Source organism: Dama dama, chromosome 23 (genome assembly GCF_033118175.1).
Source record: "Dama dama isolate Ldn47 chromosome 23, ASM3311817v1, whole genome shotgun sequence".
NCBI classification, from domain to species: Eukaryota; Metazoa; Chordata; class Mammalia; order Artiodactyla; family Cervidae; genus Dama; species Dama dama.
Window position 1 is genome coordinate 9,295,415 of NC_083703.1, and position 16,735 is coordinate 9,312,149.

Sequence of the window (16,735 nt, forward strand, 5' to 3'; positions counted from 1 at the left end):
TGGCTCAGATCATCATTTCTTCTAGCAAAATTCAGGCTTAAACTAAAGAAAGCGGGGAAAACCACTAAGCCAGCCAGGTGTGACTTAAATCAAAATCCCTATGACTATTCAGTGGAGGTAATGAATAGATTCAAGGGATTAGAACTTGTAAACAGTGTGCCTGAAGAACTGTGGACAGAGGTCATAATATTGTACAGGAGGCAGTGAACAAGACCCAAAGGAAAAAAAAAAACCAAGAAGGCCACATGGTTATCTGAGGAGGCCTTACAAATAGCTAAAGAAAGAAGAGAAGCAAAAAGCAATGGAGAAGGGGAAAGGTATATTGAACTAATATGAACTAAATACAGATTTCCAAAAAACAGCACAGAGAGGCAAGACGACCTTCTTCAGTGAACAGTGTATAAACTAGAAGAAAACAACAGAAGGGGAAAGACTAGAGATCTCCTCAGGAAAATTGGAGATACCAAGGGAACACTTTGCCCAAAGCTGGGTACAATAAAGGACATAAATTGTAGAGACATAGTAGATGCTGATGAGATCAAGGAGAGATGGAAGGAGTACATGGAAGAACGGTACAAAAAAGATCCAAATGAACTGGATTACTATGATGGTGTGATCAGTCAGCCAGAGCCAGGCATTCTGGAGACTGAAGTCAAGTGGGCCTTAGGAAGCAGTGCTGTTAATAAAGCTAGTGGATGTAACATAATTCCAGTAGAACTATTCAAAATTTTGAACTGTGGCGTTGGAGAAGACTCTTGAGAGTACCTTGGACTGCACGGAAATCCAACCAGTCCATCCTAAAGGAAATCAGTCCTGAATATTCATTGAAAGGACTGATGCTGAAGCTGAAGCTCCAGTACTTTGGCCACCTGAGGTGAAGAACTGACTCATTGGAAAAGACCCTGATGCTGCAAAAGATTGAAGGCAGGAGGAGAAGGGGACGACAGAGGATGAGATGGTTGGATGGCATCACTGACTCTATGGACATGAGTTTGAGCAAGCTCTGGGAGTTGATGAAGAACAGGGAATCCTGGTGTGCTGCAGCCCATGGGGTCGCAAAGAGTTGGACACTATTGAGTGACCAACCAACAGCAACAATTTAAAACCCTTAAGGATGATGCCATCAAAGTGTTGCACTCAATATGTCAGCAAATCTGGAAGATTCCACAGTGGCCGCAGGATTGGTAAAGGTCAATCCTCATCCCATTTCCCAAGGAGGGTAATACTAAACAATGTGCTAACCATTGGACAGTTGCACTCATCTCCCATGCTAGTAAAGTCATGCTTAAAATCTTGCATGCTCGGCTTCAGTGCTATTTGAGTCAAGAACTTCTAGATGTCCAACCTGGGTTTAGAAAAGGAAGAGGAACCAGAGATCAAATTGCCAGCATTTGCTGGGTCGTAGAAAAAGCTAGGGAATTCCAGAAAAACGTCTATCTCTGCTTCATCGACTACATCAAAGCTTTTGACTGGGTGAATCATAATAAGCTGTGTAAAGCTCTTAAAGAGATGGGAATGCTAGACCATCTTACTTGTCTCCTGAGAAACCTGTTTGTGGGTCAAGAAGCAACAGTCAGAACCCTGTATGGAACAACTGATTGGTTCAAAATTGAGAAAGGAGTATGACAGGGCTGTCTGCTGTCACCCTGTTTGTTGATACACTGAGCACATCATGAGAAATGCTGGGCTGGATGAGTTGCAAGCTGGAATCAAGATAGGTGGGAGAAACATCAACAACCTCAGATATGCAGATGATACCACCCTAATGTCAGAAAGTGAAGAGGAACTGAAGAGCCCCTTGAGGGTGAAGGAGGAGAGTAAAGAGCCAGCTTAAAACTAAATATTAAAAAAACTAAGATCATGGCATCTGGCCCCGTTACTTCATGGCAAATAGAGGGGGAAAAGGTGGAAGTACAGACAGACTTCCTCTTCTTGGCTCTAAAATCACTGTGGATGGTGACTGCAGCCGTGAAATCAGACAACGATTGCTTCTTGGCAGGAAAGCTATGACAAACCTAGACAGTGTGTTGAAAAGCAGAGACATTACTCTGCTGACAAAAGTCCATATAGTCAAGGCTATGGTCTTTCCAGTTGTCACATATGGTTGTGAGAGCTAGAACATAAAGGAGGCAGAGTGCTGAAGAACTGATGCTTTCAAACTGTGGTGCTGGATAAGACTCCTGAAAGTCCGTGGACAGCAAGGGAATCAAACTAGTCCATCCTAAAGAAAATCAGTCCTAAACATTCATTGGAGAGACTGATGCTGAAGCCAAAACTCCAATATTTTGGTTAACGGATGCGAAGAACTGACTCATTGGAAAAGTCCCTGTTGCTGGGATAGATTGAGGGCAGAAAGAGAAGAGGAGGTCGGAGGATGAGATGGCTGGATGCCATCACCGATGCAACGAACATGAACTTTGGCAAGCTTCAGGAGACGATGAGGGACAGAGAGGCCTGGCATGCTGCAGTCCATGGGATCACAAAGGGTTGGACACGACTGGGTGACTGAACAACAGCATATTCTTTTTCATATCCTTTCCCATTTTGGTTTGTAACAGGATATTGAATATAGTTCCCTGTGCTGAATGTAGTAAGACCGTGTTGTTTATCCATTCTATATGTAATAGTTTGCCTCTGCTAATCCCAAACCCATAGTCCTTCTCTCCCTATTTTGAGTTATTTGAACATTGTATGTCATAGAAATAAATATTCCCGTATCAATTATATAAAATTTTTATAATAAAGTCTCCTCAGACCTTTGACAATGACCGTTTTAAGTCTTTTATCATCCACAGATAATTTTTGTTTTACTGTGATTCTTCCCTGAAAACTCTTGTAGTCAGTTATAGGCAAAAGTGCTTTGTCTTAAAAAAAAAAGTGGCTGTTTTAGAAATCCACGAAAAGAACTATGACAAGTACTTTGGAGTGCAGCTTCTGAGGGCACTATTGCTTAAATAACTTTGAGACTATACCTCTGGATCGAGTAAGGATTTCTAGTACTAATGGAGAAGCTGACTGGTTAAAAAAGCCAAAAAAAATACTGACCCAAGGTCTAGCAGAACAAAAATCCATTACATGAAGAAAAAAAGAGTATAGTATAAAGAATGTTTAGTAGAACAGAACAGAGAACTGGGAAATAGATCTCAGTATATAAGATTCGTTAATATAGATATCGAGTTAATGAAGTAAAAGTGAGTTTGTTGTAGTTGTTCTAATACATTAAATAATACCAGCGGGAAGAAAGAATCAGTTACACGGGACTGAATGAACTAACAAAGAATGATTTTGATTTTTATGGTTATTGCTTTGTAACATTGCTGGTTCTTTAATGTTTTAGTTAAGGAACTCCTTTTTAATCTTTTCTCAAGCTGTCTATAACTCATGGCACTTTAGTTGATTATACTTTTGTAAATAAAAATGAAACTTTTATCTTTTCTCCCTACTTGATCACTCCAGAATTCAGAGTCTCTACGGAGTATTCTTATTTTCATGACAGTGACATTATTTGTATAAGTTTAATAGGAATCTGTTTTCCTTGTAACAGGACATAATTGGAAAAATTAGTTGTATAGACTTTGGCTGGAATATTGTATTTGAGAATAAGAATCTCAAAGATGTAGATCTCATGTTATAAGACAGTTTTAAGGAACTAAGATTTGTTTTATAGAGCCAATGCTTACAAAGCCCTTTGGAGAAACCAGCCTGGTACATGGTTTATAGAGTTCTCAGCTTTACAGATGAGTAAGAAAGGTCACTTCCCGGGAATCCCAGGAACTGTAGGATATTCTGGGAGATGAGATTGAGAAGAGATGAATTTACCCAAATTTGTAGGCATTACAGGTTAAATTTGGTGGTAAGTTCTTATATTGGCTTCCAATCTTTGTTCAGTTCAGTTCACTCACTCAGTCATGTCCACCTCTGTGACCACATGGACTGTAGCATGCCAGGCTTCCCTATCCATCACCAGCTCCCAGAGCTTGCTCAGACTCATGTCCATCAAGTCAATGATGCCATCCAACCATCTCATCCTCTGTTGTCCCTGTCTCTTCCTGCCTTCAATCTTGCCTAGCATCAAGGTCTTTTTTAATGAGTCATTTCTTCCCATCGGGTGGCCAAAGTACTGGAGCTTCAGCTTCAGCATCAGTCCTTCCAATGAATATTCAGGACTGATTTCCTTTAGGATCGACTGGATTTATCTCCTTGCAGTCCAAGGGACTCTCAAGAGTCTTCTCCAACACCACAGTTCAAAAGCATCAGTTTTTCAGTGCTCAGCTTTCTTTCTAGTCCAACTGTCACATCCATACATGACTACTGAGAAAACCATAGATTTGACTAGATGGACCTTTGTTGGCAAAGTAATGTCTCTGCTTTTTAATATGCTGTCTAGGTTGGTCATAGCTTTTTTTCCCAAGGAGCAGCTGTCTTTTAATTTCATGGCTGCAGTTACCATCTGCAGTGATTTTGGAGCCCAAGAAAATAAAGTCTGTCGCTGTTTCCATTGTTTCCCCATCTATTTGCCACCTCCTAGCCTTGAGAGGATTTCAGAAGTCTAATTTGAGATTCTTTATGAAAAGTTCCCACAAAGCAAACCTGAAAGGCCTGAGTGGTCAGTGATCATTCTTGCTGCACTTAGGTAAATAATCAGGCTAAGTCTAATGAGACGAGAGTTATTTTGTAAACAAGAATAAAAATGGGGGGTGGGGGCCAGGTTGACTGTACAGAAATATTTTATGTTTCAATGGAAAACTATAGTGTATCCTTGTGGGTTATTAAATTCCAGTCTTGTTGATCATCTTGCTTATGCTCTCAGTTTTCTAGTTTCTTCCAGTGTCTGGCTACAACTCTCCAAAATATTTCCAATTTTTCTACCCTCCTCCGGATTTGGCCTCATTGAGAACTAAATCTGCCCCTTTCCTGGAGCCCTGGAAGCTGAAGCTGGTGACCTGATATAAACTTCAAAGAAATCACCACAACAGATCATGCATGTTGTACAACTTTCATGCTTGCTATTGTGAGGGCCATTCAGAAAGTCTGCTGAAACACCCGATGCCATCACTAAGGATATTCAAACTGCAAAAGATGATTCAAGCCCATCATCTGGGTATCTTCTTAACTTTCTTCCCTCTGGACTCAGAAACTAGTTTTATCGTATGCGCCAATCAATAATCTTTGCTTTTCTTTTTCTTTTCATAGAAATTCCCCTCATTAAATGCCTGACTGCTTGTGCCACCTCGCAAATATCCTCTACTTAACCAAACTTAACTAATAGTTCAGATGGTCCTTAAAGGACAAAAGGCAACCTAATGACAAATGGACTTACTTTGTTCAAAGAAGAATGTCTCTTTCTTCAGATAAGAGCAGGGACTGACAAAGACTCTCTTCTTTAAACTTCAATCAGGTTCCTTGACTAAACAGGGCTTCCTTCCCTGGTGGCTCAGACAGTGAAGAATCCGCCTGCAATGCAGGAGACCCAGTTTCGATCCCTGGGTTGGGAAGACCCCTTGGAGTTGGGAATGGCTACCCACTCCAGTATTCTTGCCTGGAGAATTCCATGGACAGAGAAGCCTGGTGGGCTACAGTTATGGGGTCAAAAGTAGTCAGACACGACTGAGTGACTAACACAAGTCAGGTTCCTTCAAACCCTTTTTTCTAGACTCCATCCTTGCCAAACTTACACTGTTCAACTTTCGTAAGAATCCTGCTTTATCAATCTAGAGAGAATTTTCCATCCTTGATATCTGGTCACCCTTCATGTCTAGTAAAATTCTGTTCCTCTCGCCCCCCACCCAATACCTACCCTAGGTGATATCTGACTACCTGACAGTTCTTTAGCAAGAATTGTGCTTGTTTAACCAAAATCTTTCCCCACCCCCATAGTTTCCTCTTAGTGATAGTAATTTTCTTCCCACTGATCCCCACTCTGCTTCTTGGCCATAAATCTCCACTTGTCTTTGCTGATTGGGAATTGAGCCCAGTTCTGTACTGAGATCTCTTTTCCCTTATTGTGGTAGTTCCCATATAAAACCTGTGTTTTTGTTTAACATGCGTAATATCAATAGAATACAGTCTGGAAGAGCAGCTAGTCTCATATGTGCACACTGAACAGATATTTCAGCTTTCAGTTGGTTAAAGCATGTGAGGAACACGATGTAAGTCAGTGCTTTGTGTACATAAAGAGTGTCTGTGCGGGAACAATGCTTGACAATTTTCTGTCCTGTTTATTACTGAAAACCCAGGATATGGGAAAAGACACATTGGAATCAGCACTGATGGAACACAGCTGGGTGAAAACGAAGGTAGTATGTTGCTGTTAAATATTCAAATAAAAGATGAGGCCTGTAGTGGTAATTTATAGTGTTGCATTTACAGAGAACAGTTGGTAGTCAAAAATAGCCATTTGGTTTTGGTTTATTGTTGGAGGAAATACTGATAGTTATTGATACTATCAAATTTTAGTTTTTTAGTACATTTAGGCCTTTTTGATATACTATGAGAAGAGTTGGGCAGCAGGTGTACTGGCTATGAGGAAAAAAGATGCTCATGTGAATTTTAAAAAGAAAGAGAGATAAAAATATTCCTTCATGATGCTGATAATTCTGATAAGACCATTTTGAGTAACTTATTGAATGACATGTCATAGCAGTGTATATATTAAAGATGTTGAATTGTTTGAAACTTTAGGCTTAAAATATCCCATTTTACAGTTTGCAGTTGAGAGATTAGGATTTCTTTTAAGAAAACTGAACTGTGGTATAAATGGTTTAAACTTTGATGTTTTCTAATATAATTCTTGTTTTGGGAAAAATACATGATTTATTTCTATATATGTTTTAAAGTCACATTACAATACATGCAGTATTATAGACATAATGCTTCATAAGAAAATGAAATACTTTTTAGAACTAAATGCAGCTAGATTAAGAATCTGTTTACCCTGTCTCCCAAATTGAAACAGTCCTATCTTTCTGCTTTCATTTGTGATATGCTTATCAATTAAATGCCTGATGGAGCTTTGAAACTCATCATCAGTGCGAAGTCTTTATAATATCTAGGTTCTCAATAGCCCAAATACCCAGAATTTTCTGACAAAACTACCAAATATTAATATTTATTATCATCCAATGATCTTTAATTGGGAATTAGGACTTTCTAGTTTGGTAAAAGTGGTAAGAATAGAAGCTTGTTGGTCATGGAACTCAGGGTCTTGTGACTTAAAGTCTTTGTCATTGGGCCAGGCATTGAAGGATTAGTAAGAGCACAAACAAAAATTGTTCTCTTTCTCTGATAAGGAGTCAGGATAATAATAAATCAGGGTAATAATAAATATTGAAAACATTTAAAAACTATTGTGGCATTTTGAATATAGATACTGAAATAATATTTGTCACCTTGGTTTGTTAAAAAAGGAAATGTATATTGAGAGCTTCAGTTCAGTTCAGTCACTCAGTCGTGTCTGACTCTTTGTGACTCCATGGACTGCAGCATGCCAGGCCTCCCTGTCCATCACCAACTCCCAGAGTTTACTCAAACTCATGTCCATTGAGTCAGTGATGTCATCCAACCATCTCATCCTCTTTCGTCCCCTTCTCCTCCTGCCTTCAATCTTTCCCAGCATCAGGGTCTTTTCCAGTGAGTCAGTTCTTTGCATCCAGTGGCCAAAGTATTGGAGCTTCAGCATCAGTCCTTCCAATGAATATTCAGGAGTGATTTCCTTTAGGATGGACTGGTTGGATCTCCTTGCAGTTCAAGGGACTCCCAAGAGTCTTCTCCAATACCATAGTTCAAAAGCATCAATTATTTGGCACTCAGCTTTCTTTATAGTCTAACTCTCACATCCATACACGAATACTAGAAAAACCATAGCTTTGACTAGACAGACCTTTGTTGGCAAAATAATGTCTCTGCTTTTTAATATGCTGTCTAGGTTGGTCATAACTTTTCTTCCAAGGAGCAAGTGTCTTTTAATTTCATGGCTGCAGTCCCCATCTGCAGTGATTCTGGAGCCCCCAAAAGTAAATTCTGTCACTGTTTCCCCATCTATTTGCCATGAAGTGATGGGACCAGATGCCATGATCTTAGTTTTCTGAATGAAATATTGAGAACTTACAATGGATCAAATATTATTCAAACATTCTAAGTTCTAAGTAATGAGCTCATGTTCACTGTAAAGTAGCCAGTAATTTATGAACTGAGACATGACGAAAATAGATAACTTACCCAAGGTCACCCAGTTGTTAATTGGTAGAACCAAGCTTTGAACAGTCTGGTAGAAAAGTCTTAAGCTCTTCCTCTTTACCTGACTTAGGAAAACAGCACTCTAGGATTTCCTGAGGTGGTTAAGTCTGCTGTAAGGGTTTTTTATTTTGAAGTCTTCTGAAATATTTGTTGTTTTAACATACAGTTCTCCCACATTATTTTCCTACTTATTATTTTTAGTATTACTACCACCACCAAGGGTCTTCCCTGGCAGCTCGGTGGTAAATGCAGGAGATGCAGGAGACACAGGTTCAGTGTCTGAGTTGGGACGATCCCCTGAGGAAGGAAATGGCAACCCATTCCAGTATTCTTGCCTGAAAAATTCCACGGACAGTGGAGCCTGGTGGTGTCGCAAAGAGTCAGATGTGACTGAGTGGCTGAGCATGCATGCATACCACCACCAATGAATAATTCATTAGAATCCTTTAAGGAGAGAAGTGGCTGCAAAGAAGGGGGTGCTTTGGAGATGAAGAGAGGAAAGATCACTTTTATGGCCACAGATTGATTACCTTAGTCTTGGCCAACTTCTTCTTTGGTTATTGGAACCCAAAGATGATTTAAGTGGCTTGTAACCTACCACCTCTGATCCACCACATCCCTCAAAATGTCATGCTTATTTGACAGTGTCTTTGTGAATCAATAGCATCACCTCCCCCCTTGAAACACTTGCACGTATTCATAAATAGTTAAAAACACTTGAGTTTATAAATCATCTTTCCTAAAAATATATTAGAAAACTTTTTATATATAGCAATTCAATGTATTTTAAAACATTGACTTTATATAGCTTTGTTTAATATATTTTAATATTATTATTTGTTTAAAATACATGAAAATACAGATTACAGTACTGCTGTAAAACATTAAAAATATATCAGGTTTTAGAAGGTAATGTTTGGCTTGTTTTAAATATACCAGCATGCTGACTGCTGTGTGCAGGACAGAGCTTTTTCTCTTTTAAATCTAGCAGTGCCCTCTAGAGGGAAAGGTTTACAGAATTTGATAAAGGAGATGTTTCACACTGCCCTGTGTTCTTGATCCCCTGCCATTCCAAGGGAAAGCTTGTTACATAGCAAAGAGCGGAACCTACAATTTTCTGTTCTGAGTAAATGTTCTTTTCAAGGATGCTGTTTAGGTGACTTGAACAAAATAGAAACAAACTTGTTCATTATTTTGTTGGTAGTTTGCACATTTTTTTTCTCATATTCTTGTGAAACCAGCTGTAAATAATTATGGCTTAAAATTCATATCTTTATAATGTTAATAGCAAGAATTGAATGTTTTGTTGACCAATATAACAGGGCTAAATTTACTGAATGCCTATTATATATATGATACTGCATTTTGTATTGAGGAGTACTTGATAATTCGGGAATAGACCACATTCCTGGTAATAGTTACACATTTATTTCCACTTGTCTAATGTGTCAGAGTGTGACACATATTGGCTCTTGTATTAAAATTGTCTTTATTAAATTAACTAAGAATATTACTATTAATATACATCCCTTCTTTATTACAGAAGAAAATACTCAGGAACCATCACAGGTGAAGAAAAGTTTGAGTGAGAAAGTTTCTCTGTATAGAGGTGACATCACATTGCTAGAGGTGGATGCTATAGTCAATGCGGGTGAGTAATTGATATTTTGTGATGTATTTGTTATACTGTTGCCCTAAATCTGGGTTTGCGTCTTGGTGGGTATCAGGCCAAAAGATACATCCAAGCCAAAACTTGAGAGAAAGAAAGATTTATTACTTAGAGCAAGTAAGAAGAACACTGGGGATCTTTTCCAAAGCAGTGTTTCCCAGAATAGTAAGGTTGGGGAATTTTTATGCTAAGGGTACTTGCATACTCATGAAGGGGCTTGAGCAGAGAATTCAGCTTAGAGCTGGGGCAAAGGTTGACAGAGCCCAAGTTTTAGTTGGTTGAAGTCAGAAAAGGTCATCATCATCTTTCCATGCTCCATCTGGATGGGGGTTCCTGCCTAACTCACACGAATTGTTAGCTGTATCCCTTAAGGAGGAACTATGACTCTGTTTTACTGCTAAACTATTGTTTCTTGACTGTTTCTCCTTTGTTCCTGCATTCCTTCACTTCTGGCAAGATCAGTAATTACTGAGATGTGTTCAAGGGCAAGCATTGTTACCCAGGCTTAGATCACAAAATGACTTAGGCCAGAAATGACTTCTTTAAAATCAAGAAAGCCATGCCTGATTCTCTTTCTCTGGGGACCCTGTACCCCATCTGCTTGCAATACAAAATATTTATTGTTTAAAAATATTTTTTCATAAATAGGAATATAAGTATTTAAGAAAAAATACCCTTCCAGAGATAGAAATGTCATGTATTAAAGACATTGAGATTTGTTTTATGTATGTGCTGCACTTAATGTGCTAACTCTACATGGTATCCATGCTAAGTTGTAACTAGGGTACTGGACCCCTGAAAAAGTAACAGGTTGTTGCAGAAAGTTCCTTAGAAAGAACTTTAGCAGCTGTATTATTGTTGATTTAATGCTTCAGTTAATAGTTGGCCAACATAAAAGCAAGTTCATTAAGCTTTTCCTTCTTTTGACTTTGTAAAGAGATAGGTTTGATCTACACCAGACAGAAGTAAAATATAAAGAAATTATTTCTGTAGTTTCCAAACTCAGTTGCTTGGTTTCAGCTATTCATGTTTGTTTTTAATGGTTTATTTTATGATTAATGATCTTATAATTTGGGGTTTCAAACATTGGGAAAATAACAATTAATGTTAAATTTTAATTTTAGTTTATTTTATAGTGGTCTATCTTTTATGTATTTTACCATGTGTCTGTATCTCAAGAAATATGTTATGTTTGTGATTCTGTAAAAATAAATATCAGTAATTGGATATTTCATAATTTTAATTTGTGTTCTGTAAAGTTAGGCTCTTTGCAAGTTAAAAGGTTTAAAAACAAATGCAGACTTAGGTAAAGAGAAGCATTATTCAAAAAGATTATTACAACAAGGGGTGGAGAATTATCTCAGTAGGAGGAGAAAGAATACTGCAATAGGAAAAACCACTTTGACTATGAGATAAGCAAGCATCTCAAAGTTCAAGCAGAAAAGGACATTTTTTTTTACAGAGAGGCATGAACATTGGATGTGGGTGGCATGATTGGACAGTTGGTCAGGGAACATTTTTCCTTGAGGCATCTTATTTTGGAAGGGGTCATTAAAGAGGGGTTGTTCACCGTCCATTGCTCAAGGGTAGGTCAGAGTTCAGCGGCTTGGAGGAAGGAAAGAAGCCTGAATAAAGTTTGGTCAAGTCTGGTTAATAGGCATTGATCAACCATTCTGGCTGATGGGTACAAATATTTCAGCTAATCATTTATGAGACAAAGAGTGGGAATTTGGAGAGTCTGTGCCTTGGTCTTGTCATAGGATACAAGGGGTCGTTGGGAGTTTTACCTCAGTCATATGGGGAAGACTAGCTCTTTGTAGTAAGCTGTTTTCCAGAACACAGAAGGGTGGGGTTAATCTCTTGACAGACCTTGCTTTCCAGGAATACGGAAGTTAGTTAGCGCTCAGTGTTGTCTCGGGGTTCACTCTGCTGACGTGTAAAGTCAAACGCACAGTAGGAACGTTCCTTGGTGTGTGCCCTAAATTCCATAAACGTGAGCTTTAATTTAAAGAAATTAATTATTTAATTAAAAAGTACATATACATTGGGACTTCCCTGGTGGCTGAGACAGTAAAGAATCTGCCTGCAATGTGAGAGACCTGGATTTGATCCCTGGGTCTGGAAGATCCCCTGGAGAAGAAAATAGGCAACTCACTCCAGTATTGTTGCCTGGAGAATTCCATGGACAGAGGAGCCTGGCAGGCTTATAGTCCATCAGGTCGCAAAGACTTGGACACAGCTGAGTGACTAACAGTTTCATAGTATCTGTACATCACTGGATCTCCTCTATATTGTTGTAATTTCCAGTCATTGATCCCAGTTCTGCCATATGGAGTACAGTTGTTGACATTTATTTCCTTCTTAAATGCCTTAAGACTACTCTCATGAGTTTTCTCTTTCTTGTTATTAACATAACATTGAATTTGCCTTGATAGCATACTTAATAATGCTAGTAATTATGGTTTTCTTTGAGTTTTGTTAACTGTTTACTCATTTATCTCTCCGTTGAGGCTGTAGACTGGTGTTTTTTCTACTTCTGGTGTAATTTCTCGAAGTAGTGTCTTGTCCTTATGATCTTAATAAACACCTGGTCCTCTGTATTTGTTACATTGAACTACACAATTGAGTTTATAGCATCTTTGACCCATAGCACATTCAACAATGGGGACTTGACACAGTGAACACAATTTGGCTTATTTAAGAAAAACAATTTATTTGATCAAGAAATAAAAATAATTTTAGTGAAATAAAATGGTGCTAAAGAGAAAGCATCATTAATAGGAAAACATCCCATTACTCTTTTGATGCTTTGTCCTTGCTTGTGTAATTTTTTCATAGCTGTCACATAGTGTACAAGAGTTTGACAAATTTATACAAAGGCAGGCAGCAACTCCAAAAACCATTTGGCACTGTTGGCCTACCTCTGGCTGAGGTAATTATAGTTTGGCCGTGTTCTGCATCTCCCAAGGACAGCCTCGTCAGGAAGTTCTTAGGCACACGGAAAGAGCTGCCAAAGGTGCAGTGTAATGACTTTATTTACAGCTTTCTGCTGTGCTGCTTGTTTGCCTGGTGTGTCAGGAGAGGAACAGCTGTTAACGTTCAGGTGAACAAGGCGGCATGGCAGGAAACTCAGGAGCTGCCTCTGGTGAGAGGGGAGTGGGAGGCGGTGTGCCCAGCCAAGCTGCCAAAGCAGCCGCGTCATCACTTTCCGCTGTGTAAAGTTCTCTTCCCATGTCTGGGTTAGTGCATTGGAACGCCTGGTTGTCGTGAATGAAAGGATTTGATATTTAAAATTTTTCCCAACCAAGTGCTTTCCAAACTTCAGTCTTGCAGTTCAGTTGCAGTTCAGTCGCTCAGTCGTATCCGACTCTTTGTGATCCCATGGATGCCAGGCTTTCCTGTTGATCACCAACTCCCAGAGTTTACTCAGACTCATGTCCATTGAGTCGGTGATGCCATCCAACCATCTCATCCTCTGTTGTCCCCTTCTCTTCCCGCCTTTAGTCTTTCCCAGCATCAGGATCTTTTCCAATGAGTCAGTTCTTTGCATCAGGTGGCCAAAGTGTTGGAGTTTCAGCTTCAGCATTAGTCCTTCCAGTGAATATTTAGGCCTGATTTCCTTCAGGATTGACTGGTTTGATCTCCTTGCAGACCAAGGGACTCTCAAGATTCTTCTCCAACATCACAGTTCAAAAGCATCAACTCTTCAGCTCTCAGCTTTCCTTATGGTCCAACTCACATCCATACACGACTACTGGAAAAACTATAGCTTTGACTGGATGGACCTTTGTTGGCAAAGTAATGTCTCTGTTTTTTAATAAGCTATCTAGTTTGGTCATAACTTTTCTTCCAAGGAGCAAGTGTCTTTTAATTTCATGGTTGCGGTCACCATCTGCAGTGATTTGCTAGCCCCCCAAAATAAAATCTCTCAGTGTTTACATTGTTTCCCCATCTATTTGCCATGAAGTGATGGGACTGGATTCCATGATCTTAGTTTTCTGAATGTTGAGTTTTAAGCCAACTTTTTCACTCTCCTCTTTCAATTTCATCAAAAGGCTCTTTAGTTCTTCTTCACTCTCTGCCATAAGGGTGGTGTCATCTGCATATCTGAGGTTATTGATATTTCTCCCGGCAGTCTTGATTCCAGCTTGTGCTTCTTCCAGCCCAGCGTTTCTCATGATGTACTCTGCATATAAGTTAAGTAAGAGTTAAATAAGAGTTAAATAAGCAGGGTGACAATATACAGCCTTGACGTACTCCTTTTCCTATTTGAGAACCAGTCTGTTGTTCCATGTCCAGTTCTAACTGTTGCTTCCTGACCTGCATACAGGTTTTTCAAGAGGCAGGTCAGGTGGTCTGGTATTCCCTTCTCTGTCAGAATTTTCCATAGTTTATTGTGATCCACACAGTCAAAGGCTTTGGCATAGTCAATAAAGTAGAAGTAGGTATGTTTATGGAACTCTCTTGCTTTTTCTATGATCCAGCAGATGTTGGCAATTTGATCTCTGGTTCCTCTGCCTTTTCTAAATCCACCTTGAACATCTGGAAGTTCATGGTTCACATACTGTTAAAGTCTGGCTTGGAGAATTTTGAGCATTACTTTGCTAGCGTGTGAGATGAGTACAATTGTGAGGCAGTTCGAGCATTCTTTGGCATTGCCTTTCTTGGGGATTGGAATGAAAACTGACCTTTTCCAGTCCTGTGGCCACTGCTGAGTTTTCCAAATTTGCTGGCATATTGAGTGTAGTGCTTTCACAGCATCATCTTTCAGGATTCGAAATAGTTCAACTGGAATTCCATCACCTCCACTAGCTTTGTTCATAGTGATGCTTCCTAAGGCCCATTTGACTTCACATTCCAGGATGTCTGGCTCTAGGTGAGTGATAACACCATCATGATTATCTGGGTGGTGAAGATCTTTTTTGTATAGTTCTTCTGTGTATTCTTACCACCTCTTCTTAATATCTTCTGCTTCTGTTAGGTCCCTACCATTTCTGTCCTTTATTGAGCCCATCTTTGCATGAAATGTTCCCTTGGTATCTCTAATTTTTTTGAAGAGATCTCTAGTCTTTCCTATTCTATCATTTTCCTCTATTTAACTTTAATCTTAGAGTTCTTTAAATGTGACCCAGGATGAGCTGCCTAAATCTTATATTCTTCTCTGCAGCAAATAATGCATATTTGTTTGTTTGTTTTTTTGGTTTGGTGTATTTTATTTTATTTTTTATTTTTTTTCAGTTAGCAGTAGGTTTGATTTTATTTATTTTTTTCAGTTTTATTTATTTATTTACTTCACAGTATTGTATTGGTTTTGCCATATATTGACATGAATCTGCCATGGGTGTACATGTGTTCCCCATCCTGAATCCCCCTCGCACCTCTCTCCCCATCCCCTCCCTCAGGGTCATTCCGGTGCACCAGCCCCAGGCACCCTGTCTCATGCATCAAACCTGGACTGGCGATTCGTTTCACATATGATAGTTTACATGTTTCAACGCCATTCTCCCATATCATCCCACCCTTGCTCTCTCCCACAGAGTCCAAAGGACTATTCTATACATCTGTTTCTCTTTTGCTGTCTCACATACAGGATTATCGTTACCATCTTTCTAAATTCCATAAAATGTGTTAGTATACTGTATTGGTTAGTATACTGTATTTCTGGCTTACTTTACTCTGTATAATAGGCTCCAGTTTCGTCCACCTTGTTAGAACTGATTCAGATGTATTCTTTTCAATATCTGAGTAATATTCCATGGTGTATATGTACCACAGCTTTCTTATTAATTCGTCTGCTGATGGACATCTAGGTTGCTTCCATGTCCTGGCTATTATTTTAATAGAGTGGATTTTGTAGGTCATGGGGACCATAGGAAGGAACAGAAGGTTTTGATTCAGGCAGACCAGGTTCCAGTTCAGGCTGTCACACCCAGGGCTACTGTTTGTTTAAACTTTTTATATTGAAAAAATTGTAGGAAATTGCAAAAATAGTACAGAGTCTTGTGTAAGTCCTATAGCTATAGTACAATATCAAAACCAATATCAATTGACATTGGTGCACTACTTATTAACTGGACTATATACCTTATTCAAATTTCAGCAGTTTTCACCTGCATTCATGTGTGTGTGTGTGTGTGTATGTAGTTCTATGCAAATTTTACCCATGTATATATTCTTGTAACCACCACCACCACCATACAGAACTGTTCTATTTCATAATAAAATAACTCCCTCCTGCTGCCCTTTGTAGTGGAATCCACATACCTGCCCCCTCTCTGTTCTCTATCTCTTTATTTTTATCATTTTAAGAATGTTATATAAATGGAATCATATAGCATGTAACCTTTTAAAAAATGTTTTATTTGATATTGTAGTTAATATTTATAGTTAATTGTAGTTAATTGTTAGTTAGCTGTTAATCAGTTAACAATGCTGTGATAAGTTCAGATGCACAGCAAAATGACTCAGCCATACATACACATGTATCCATTCTCCCTCAAACTTACCTCTCATCCAGGCTGCCGCTAACATTGATCAGAGTTCCCTGTGCTATATCATAGATCCTTGTTGGTTATCCATTTTAAATATACCTGTGTGTACATATAACCTTTTGAGACTGATTTTTTTTTTGTTTTTTGTGTTTTGCTGAGCATAAAGCCCTTGAGGTTCATTCCGGTTGTTGCATGTATCAGTTTGGTCCTTGCTGTTGCTGAGCAGTGAGTCCATTGCCTTGATAGACCAAAGTTTGTTCAGCTTTTCACCCATTGAAGGGCATTTGAGTTCTCAGTATTTTTTGTAACCAATAGAGCTTCTGTACAATTTTTTTTTTTT

The 16,735-nt window shown here is 38.9% G+C and overlaps 1 protein-coding gene across 1 annotated transcript in view; it reads left to right on the forward strand.

The window, feature by feature from the left end:
- The window catches only part of MACROD2 (mono-ADP ribosylhydrolase 2), a 714,676-nt gene that overhangs the window by 83,757 nt on the left and 614,184 nt on the right, over window positions 1-16,735 (forward strand). The window contains exon 3 of the mRNA XM_061127556.1: window positions 9,779-9,886. Coding sequence (XP_060983539.1) covers window positions 9,779-9,886 — 108 coding nt within the window. The remainder of the gene's footprint in view (window positions 1-9,778; window positions 9,887-16,735) is intronic.